Source organism: Orycteropus afer, unplaced genomic scaffold (genome assembly GCF_000298275.1).
Source record: "Orycteropus afer afer isolate SDZICR_OR568_19922 unplaced genomic scaffold, OryAfe1.0 scaffold00096, whole genome shotgun sequence".
NCBI classification, from domain to species: Eukaryota; Metazoa; Chordata; class Mammalia; order Tubulidentata; family Orycteropodidae; genus Orycteropus; species Orycteropus afer.
This window is the reverse complement of record NW_006921683.1, coordinates 7,260,795-7,270,820: the sequence shown is the minus strand read 5'-3', so window position 1 is coordinate 7,270,820 and position 10,026 is coordinate 7,260,795. Positions and strand designations below refer to the sequence as shown.

Here is a 10,026-nt window from a genome sequence, read left to right as displayed (position 1 = left end):
GAAACCCAAGGAGGGGTCACTATGAGTCGGGTCTGACTCGATGGCACATAACAACAACAACAACTTCTGTAGAGATGTCACCTTGGAAACCCAAGGAGGGGTTGCTGTGATTCAGAAATGACTTGACAACAATGAGTTTTGTTTTTTTTCTACACATCAATACATAGACACACACACACACACACACACATACATCCCTTAAATCATTCCAAAACCAACCAAACCCATTGCTATTGAGTCGGTTCCAACTCATAATGAACCTATAGGACAAAGGAGAACTGCTGCATAGGGTTTCCAAGGCTGTAAATCTTCACAGAAGCAGATTGCTTCATCTTTCTCCTATGGAGCAGCTGGTGAGTTTGAACCTCTGACTTTTTGGTTAGAAGCTGGATGCTTTAACACACACCTTCAGTGTTGGTCATACACTCTCAGTTCTGGGTGGAGGCCCTAGTGCTCTGGGCTTCAGCTTCTCCTTCCAGCAGAAGGCAACTCTGCTCTGTTGGCTTTGGGTGCTCCCATTCTCCTAGTCTATCTGAGTGGCAACCCCACCTTCTTGGCCCCAGCAGGCCCTGTTCTTCTGCCCTTTGGATATAGCAGCCCTGCTTCCTCTTTTGTGTGGCAGCATCATCACCCAGCCCACCTTAAGGGCAGTCTCACACTCTGGAACTAAGTTGGTAAAAATCCAATTCTTTGAAACCTAGGAGTCTGTGTCCAACCTCCTTTGAGATCCAGGAGACTAGGGCCCCACTCCTTGAAACTGAGGAGGCCCTGCTTCCAACACTTCTGCTGATCTCTGAGCTGCTTCCAGGGATAGTCCTTTTCTTTTCTTGGAGAAATCTTCATGTGGCTTAGCATCACTCATCCCTCATGTCTGCTTCTTTCTCTTGCTTGCTTAATCTCTTTTATATCTCAAAAGAGATCGACACAAGATACACCCTACACTAATGCTGCTTCACTAACAAAACAAAGACAACTCATTCCCAAACAGGATAATAATCACAGGAGAGGTTAGGATTTACAACACATATTTTTGGAGGACATAATTCAATTAATAACATCCACAATGTAGTGAAAAACCCCCAAACCAAACTCCCTGCCATCCAGTTGACTCCAACTCATAGTGATCCCCATTGGGTTTCCAAGGCTATAAATTTTTAAGGAAGCAGATAGTCTCATTTTTCCTCTGTAGAGCAGCCAGTGGGTTTGAACTACTGACCTTTCAGTTACCAGCCAAATGCCTTAACCACTACACCGTCAGAGTTCCTTTACAATGTAGTGAAAGCTACATAATATTCAAACCTTCTCTCTAAGTCCTTGTTGATGATTCAATCTGACTCAATATATATGGTCACTTTGCTCACTGGACACCAATTCTATGTTTAGATATATAGATACTGGGGAATGCACATTGAAAGACATTTTTTTTGTACAAAGAAAGGAATCTTACAAGGGAGAACACACACAAAAATATTTAGGAAGTATTAGATGCAAGTATGAACAAGTAGATTGAATATAAAGCCCCTGAAGAGTGCTCAGGAAGAGTGTTTACATTCTGTCCACCATGTGTGTCTTCCAGAGCCAAGAGTTTTTTGACCTGGGACAGAAAGTCTAAGGAGCAACTAAGACCATGTCCCAATGAGCACCACCTCTCACCAAAAAAACAAAACAAAACAAAACATTGAGATTGAGTTGATTTCAACTCATAGTCACTCTATAGACCAGAGTAGAATTTCCCTAGAGGGTTTCCAAGGCTGTAGCTTTTATAGAAGAAGACTGCATCATCTTTCTCCTATGCAGCAGCTGATGGCTTCAAATTGTCACCCTTTTAGTTAACAGCTGAGTGCTTAACCATTGCATCACCAGAGCTCCCTTCCTGAACTGCACAGAGACTTCAATACAGTCAGATTACAGACAATCAGGAAATAAAATGAAAAAGAACTCAAAGATACTAGAGACAAAAATAAGATCACAGAGAGATTTTTTTTCCTTGACATAATCAAAAGAACTGAAAGAGAATTGCTTTCTTACTACATGAATCAATGTTATTTGATGCCACCTAAAATCATCTAATATACCACACATATTGCACATTTCCAAAGACTACGACATAGTATGTTCATTCTCCTCTGATACCTACCTTTTCTACCACATTGTGAAGAAAAAGTAGGATGTAGAATAAAAGCTGAAACCAAAGATTCATGGAAACAATTAATCTAAGTGACTGGTACACCATGCGATCTTCAGCCTATCTGACTATGGGGTCAGAAGAACTAGATGGTGCCCAGCTACCACTGTCAACCACGCAGAGGGGGATCTATATAGGAGATCCTGGATAGAAAGGGTGAACAATGTGGAACAAAACTCAAAATTATTTGAAAAAAAAAGGGACCAGGTTTGCTGGTCTGATAAAGCCTGATGGAACCACTGAGACTATAGCCCCTACCTGCCCTTCAAGTTTGGAATTGGACCCATTCCTGTAGCTTCCAGCCAAACAAAAGACAGGCATAAGAGGTGAACATTTACACTAAGTAGATACACTCTTTGGAGAGATTAATCATGGGAGAATAGAAAAGCTGTGTATGCACAGGAAGATGGCTCAGGGAGCAGGAGTGCATGGAGGAAGGATACATGGAAGAGGTAACTATGGGCAGGAAGTGGGAGAGAAGCTGTTGCAGTGTGGTAAATTGTAGTCAATGTCATGAGACAAAGTGTATGTGAGCTGCTGTAGGGAAAGTGAATTTGCTCTGTAAACTTTCATGCAAATCACAAAAAATAAAATTAAAAAAAAAAGAATAAAAGCTGAATGTCTTGCCACTTGAAGTAAGGTGAACTGTGGTAGCATAAAAACTGGAGATGGAATGAATGAAATCTCAGTTCCACCATTACACTAGTTATGTGACTCTGGGCAGTCATTTAATCTCTCTTTATGACTAAAGTTCTTCATCTATAAAATGGGGTTAAATAATAGTACCTAGCAGTAGGAGCTCTGGTAGCATAGTAGGAGCTCTGGTAGCATAGTGGCTAAAGCACTTGACTGCTAACCAGAAGGCTGGTGGTTCAAACCCACCAGCCACTCCTCGGAAGGAAGGTTGGGCAATCCTACTTCCGTAGTGATACTGCCTCAGAAACCCAAGGAGGTGTCGCTATGAGTCGGGGCCGACTCGACGGCACATAACAACAACAACAACAGCAGTACTCTTCATATGAATATTCAATTAATGCAGATATGAAATAAATAAAACAATGCTCAGCTCAACTGAGTCTATACATAAGTACTGACTATTATTATTATTGCAAAAGAGGAACGGTGAGGTGACCTCATATGCAATGTTTTAAATCATTCTTTAAAACTATGACACCACACATTCATCAAAGATATTCCTAGACAATATTTTAATAAACCTATTCTTAAATTCATAAGGAGCTCTGGTAGCATAGTGCCTAGGGCATTTGACTGCTAACCAGAAGTTTGGCGATTCAAACCCACCAGCCATTCCATGAAAGGAAAATTGGGCAATCTACTTTATTAAAGATTTACCACCTCAGAAACCCACGGGGGGTCGCAATGAGTCAGAATCCACTCAATGGCAATGACATTTTTTTTTTTGTATGGCTGAATTTAGCACACCCAGATGAAGTTTCCTTAAAAGTCATTAAAACAAAAAAACGTGAACACATATATGTGTTGTGTGTATATTATATACATAATAACTCCTTCTAATACTCACATTCTCATAGAGAGCTTGAAGGGTCTCCAGGTCAACCACAGAATTGTCCAAGTTTACAACAGCTGTGGAATTAAAAAAGAAAAAAGAAGAATATAAATTGTCATGAGTCAGCTGTGAAAAGATGCTTGCCCATAACCAGCAATAACATTCATAACCCAGAGGTCATGGGGAGTGAAGCAACTCTAAGTTCAATGCTTCCACTTGCTTCTTAACAACAATCATGTCCCAGAAATTTCACCAAGGCTAGTGTTAAGTATTAAAGCTTTCACTTGCTCCAAAAATACCAATCCCATGCGTGTGGCCCAAATCAAAGGTCAGAAAGAAAATGTGCCTATTTTTCAAGACCCAACTACCCAAATCTGAAAAATCTGCATAATACCAGAAAAATAACTCTGTCACTGCTACCTCCTACTTTTATACCAATAAATGTTCACATTTGACAGATTACTTGAAAATATTTAACAAACATTAAATTTAATCACCACATTGACAGATTTAGTATAGAAATAATAGATGGATTTCCTGTAATAATTCTTTAAACTGTTGTAAGTACAGGACAATATTTTGATTATAGAATTGACATTAACAGATTCAACCTTAAAAATCTATCCTTAAAACACAACTACCGATGCTTATACTAAGGGAAGTGGAATGGATAATCAAAAACCAGGGATATGTTCTTTAAATGTGTCTTGGGGCCTGGGAAATACTGTGTTTTGGAGTCAGTGTGCCTTATTAAATGGAGCCCTGGTAGCATAGTGGTTAAAGCACTCTGTAGCTAACCAAAAGGTTGGCAGTTCAAACCCACCAGCTACTCTGTGGGAGAAAAATGTGGCAGATTGCTTCTGTAACTATAACAGACTTGGAAATCCTATGGGGCAGTTTCACTCTGTCCTGTAGGGTCATATGAGTCAGAACTGACTCAACGGTAAATGGTTTGGTTTTAGTTTTGTTTTATTATTTGGTTTAGTTATAGGCTAATCAGAATCACTGCATTTTCTGAGTACACATTAGCTAGAAATGAGATGAACTTTCCCTGATCAGGTTTGCCCTGACAAGACATGTACTAAACAGCCAGGGAAGCTGTGGTGGGATTAAAGATTTCCATGAAGAATCACAAATTGGTTATATTTATTTTAATAACTGAGGCATTTTACAATATCTCTTTTCATAAAGTTTAAAGTACATGTGAGACATTTTCTAATTGACTTGGCAAAGTGTCAAGAAAGAATTAAGAAAGGCAAGTGGGAAATTCAAATAGAGGATGGATGAGAAACCTGACTAAGAGAAATTAATATTTCTATTTGGAGCTAGGAACATAGCCCAGATTAACCAACAAACATCATACCAAGTAGAATATGATACTTCTACCCTAATAATATTTCACTATCCAATATCCAAAAAAAATTAGGTCTCAAATACAAATCTAAAAGTCTGGCTAAAATTCTCAAGTGACTCTTTTCAGTCCTTTTCCCATATAAAACAAACATATCACAAACTGTTTAATGTTTTATAGTAGTAAAAACATAGCCCATTTCACTTTTACCATATTTCAAAAATTAAGTGAAAGGGATTAAGTAATGATTTTCTCTGGGGGTAATACAGCTAAAATCAATACAATAAAATGCATAAAACACAAATCAAGATAGCAAATTAAAAATAAAAAATGAATTACCTCCTTTTGATCTCTGCAGTCAAGTACTCAAGAAAATCTTATAGTGAATCACAAGGTTTTTGACTTTTGAGTTCACTAGCTAGCTAATGGGAGCTCTGGTAGTGTAGTGCCTAAGGCACTTGACTGCTAACCAGAAGACTGGCAGGTCAAACCCATCAGCCACTCCTTGGAAAGAAGACGGGTAATCTACTTCTGTAGTGATACTGCCTCGGAAACCCAAGGAGGGGTCTCTATGAGTCTGGTCTGACTCGATGGCATATAACAACAACAAAAAAAAAAACCAACAAAATTAGCTAATAATGCAGTAAATTTCCACATTCCTCCAGTGATACAGCAAGAAGCTGATGGAAAAACTATGAAGGAAATGCTACTAGTTAACTTAGGATAGGAGTTCTGGTGGCATAGTGACTAAGGCATTAGACTGCTAACCAGAAGGCTGGTGGTTCAAACCCACCAGCCACTCCTGGGAAGGACGGTTGGGGAATCTATTTCCATAGTGATACTACCTCGGAAACTCAAGGAGGGGTTGCTATGAGTCGGATCTGACTCAATGGCAGTGGGTTCGGTTTTTGGTTTTTTTTCAACTTAGGATAAGATTTCATCCTCAAAACAAAGCAAAGAAACACAATGAAATTATTCATAGTCAAGACAAAACTCATAAAAGATACAATTGTCCTCTGGCTATATCCATAATTTTAAAACATATTGCTTTTTCTACTTATTTTCCCCACATGAATATTCTGGGATTTCTCTTACACTGTTTTTTGCAAACCACGCCTCCCTGTGTGTTAGTTTCCTATGTGTGCCATGCATGTTATATGCAAAAGGTCCTACCCATAACATTTCATTTTTCACTCATCCATAACAAATCTGGGTGGTCAGCAACATCATTACTATTTATCCACACAACTTTTCCTTAGTTGGCTTCTCACTTGAGGAATGGTAACAAAATTTTAATGGGAATTGATCATTCTGAGGAAACAACACAGTCATGTTTAAATAGGTGGAAAAAAATGGAAGATGAGATAATGGCAGATGAATGGATTCAAAGACAGAAGCTCTAGATTAAAAATAAAGATAAAAGATGTAATTTAGGAAGGCTTAAAGAATCACATTATAAAAGCTATAATTAAAAGGTGGTCAAAAAAACCAAACTCATTTCCATCGAGTCGGCCCCAACTCACAGCGACCCCTCCTTGGCTTTCCAAGGCAGTATCACTACGGAAGTAGATTGCCCAACCTTCCTTCCAAGGACTGGCTGCTGGGTTTGAACTGCCAGCCTTCTGAAAAAGTACATTTCAATATTTAAAATTCACGTTTCTAAATTTTAGTAGTGTCTTTCATTTTTTCCTTTTAAAATATGTGATGAGATTAATGTTACATTTTTTAATTAACAAAATTATAAAATCAAGCAAATACAATGCAGTCATTGATGCATGCAAAAATTCTGAAGTGTTTCTTACACATCTGGTTCTCAAAAATAACCAGACTCACTCCCATTGAGTAGATTCTGTCTCATAGTGACCCCCACTGGGTTTCCAAGGCTGTAAATCTTTATGGAAACAGATTGCTCCATCTTTCTTCTGTGGAGCAGGTAGTTGGTTCAAACTACCAACCTTTTGGACAGTAGCCAAATGCCTTACCACTATACCACCAGAGCTCAAAAGTTTTCACAGTTACTTGACTAACAATTTGCATATGGAGCTACAGTGTTGGGAGATATCCTATAGGTCTGTCAAACCAAACCAAATCCAAGGAGTCAGTTCCAACTAGTACTGACCCATATAACAAGAGCAGAACTGCCAAAGGCTTTCCAAGGCTGTAATCTTTATGGAAGCAGACTGGTACACCTTTCTCCTGCAGAACCCCTGGTAGGTTCACCAACCTTTCAGTTAGCAGCTGACTGACTGCTTTAGCTACTGTGCTACCAGAGGTCCTTGCTACTTTGAATTTAGCCAAGAAGCATCTGTTTTATTTTTATGCGTAAGGGCGCTCTAAGGAGGTGTTGAAAGACTGGCTTTTTTTGCACTCTGAAAGGTTATTCATTTATTTATAAAAAATGCTAACTTTTCCAGGACTAAAGTAAGTGGCAGCCACTCCTTGGAAGAAAGGTTGGGTAATCTACTTCCGTAGTGATACCACCTAGGAAACCCAAGGAGGGGTCGCTATGAGTCAGATCTTACTCGACCGCATATAACAACAACAACAACAACAACAACAACACAAAATTGGAGAGCTTTCTATTTTCTTTAAACAACCCAAATGCAACCATGTGTTAATAATCACTCTAGACCAAAATGGCTAGCAATTTTATTTTTAAGCCTAACTAAAATTTTTTTACAAAAGCCAATGATGTAATAGAGAATGAGAATAGAGTACTTTTACTGGCTTTAGTGCTAAGTAGCTGTGAGTCTTTGATCAAGTCACTAAGCGTCTCTCTATTTTATCAAGTGGGATAATAACTTTTCTCTATAGTCTATGCTTATCATATAGGTAAAATAAGCAATTAGACAGTAAGAAGTATTACATAAGAAACACTGGAATAATTCATGTAATTAATTTTAAAATGTATATTCTCTGCAAATATATTAAAAAAACTAGAGGCAGAACAGGGATGTGCTATATTAAAAATAGGTTCAGGATTAAACATTTGTCTTCAATAATTAGAAGGTAAAACCATAAACTATGCCATTTCATCATTAACTCCACTGCTACACACTCATTGAGATCCAAAGCACTTTTTATTAAGCCATGCTGTTACAAAAGGAAGAGTGAAATAGCCTATTTTATAACTCAGTCAATTAATTTTAACCTAAGATATTAAAAGTTTCAAAATAAGAAAAAGAAAAAAAAATTCCTTTAATTTTAAGATGCTGTATTACATAATCACACAAAAAGCAATAAAAATAACAAAGGATTATAGACTCAGCAAGGGAAATGTTGGTTTTACATTTGACACATGACACACATGTATACCATTAGGCAACAATCATACGTCTGTATCACAATCCCTAGACACCTGGTCTTTGTTATTAACATGTTTTCCGTAACTTACTTCTTTAGCACCAAAATATAGGTCATACTTCTTATTCTGACTTTCTACATTGTTAAAAATCATCCATGATTAGAGAGCAATATAAAATATTTGTTTAAATGTTACATGATAAAACGATGTACTTTCAACCAAAGAACTGAACAGAAGGGAATGGATCATATTTTAGGTGCTTGCTTTGAAACAAACACATTAAAAAAAAAAAAAAAAAAAACTTCACAAAACATTCATTATTAAACAAGTTTGCAAATTTTTCACATAGTTTGAGTAGTTGGATGAAGAATAAAAACTAACTCACTGCCATCAAGTGGATCCCTACTCATAGCAATCCCTCCTTGGGTTTCTGAAGCAGTATCTCTATGGAAGTAGATTGCCCAGTCTTCCTGGGAATGGCCAGTGGGTTTGAACCACTAGCATTCTGGTTAGCAGTCAAATGCCTTAGGCACTACGCCACCAGAGCTCCCGTTGGATGAAGGAGCTTCCTATATTTTTGTAATTCAATATAACACTGTCATTCCTGTTGAATATAAAACTTGAAGAAATGGAATGCTGTTGGTGTCTGTATTACTCCACCCATGACTTTTTCATCTGGGTCTCCTCAAAAGGAGCTCTGGTGGTGCTATGGCTGAAGCACTGGGTTACTAACCAAAAGGTCAGAAGTTCAAACTCACCAGCTGCCGTGTGGGAGAAAGATGAGCCAGTCTGCTTTGTAAAGATTTACAGCCTTGAGAACCCTATGGAGCAGTTCTACTCTGCCCTATAGAGTCAGCATTGACTTGATGGCAGTGGGTTTGGTTTTGGTTTGGGTCTCCTCAATAGAACATATTGGGGAATAGCCTCTTCCAGTCATTAGCACTTATCCCAGTCACTGGAGTCTTTTGCTTTAATCTCTCTCCTGTCATCAGATAAACTGAAGGAGGAATACCATAAAAGGAGAACATTTCACAGTGTTTATTACCAGGTGTATTATATCTGCATAGCAAATTACACTAAAGTTCAGCAGCCTGAAACAATAAGCATTTATTATCTCACAATTTCTGTAGGTCAGGAATCTGGGCATGGCTTAGCTGCTGCCCAAGGCTTCTCACAAGGCTAAAATCAAGGTATTGACTAAGGCTTGTTCTCAAGACTGTGGAAGATCTGTTTCCAACTTCACTTATGTGGTTGTTGGCAAAATTCAGTTCTCAGTCTGAGGGACTCATTTCTTATTGACTATTGGCTGTAAACTACCCTCAGTTTCGTACCACATGGGCCACTCCATAAGGTAGCTCACATCGTAGCAACTGGACTTTTATCAGAGGAAGTGAGAGAGAGCATGAGATAGATGATATGCTCTCTTTATAACCTAACCTTGGAAGTGATACTTGTCACGTTTGTTGTACAATATTCTATTCATTGTGAGTAACTGGGTCCATCTCAAACTCAAGGGAAAGGGTTCATGTAAGAGCATGAATACTAGGAAGTGGAAAGTACTAGGGGCCAGCTTAGAGGGGGCTACCACATCAGGTTACTAAGCCATGGTTGTTTGTTGCTTAAGCTTCAGATCTCAACTTGTGGTTCCCTATTGGTCT

The 10,026-nt window shown here is 38.4% G+C and overlaps 1 protein-coding gene across 1 annotated transcript in view; it reads right to left on the bottom strand.

Moving 5' to 3' along the window:
- Positions 1–10,026, bottom strand: part of FMN2 (formin 2) — a 784,241-nt gene that overhangs the window by 351,129 nt on the left and 423,086 nt on the right. The window contains exon 6 of the mRNA XM_042781203.1: positions 3,729–3,790. Within this exon, the coding sequence (XP_042637137.1) occupies positions 3,729–3,790 (62 nt within the window). The remainder of the gene's footprint in view (positions 1–3,728; positions 3,791–10,026) is intronic.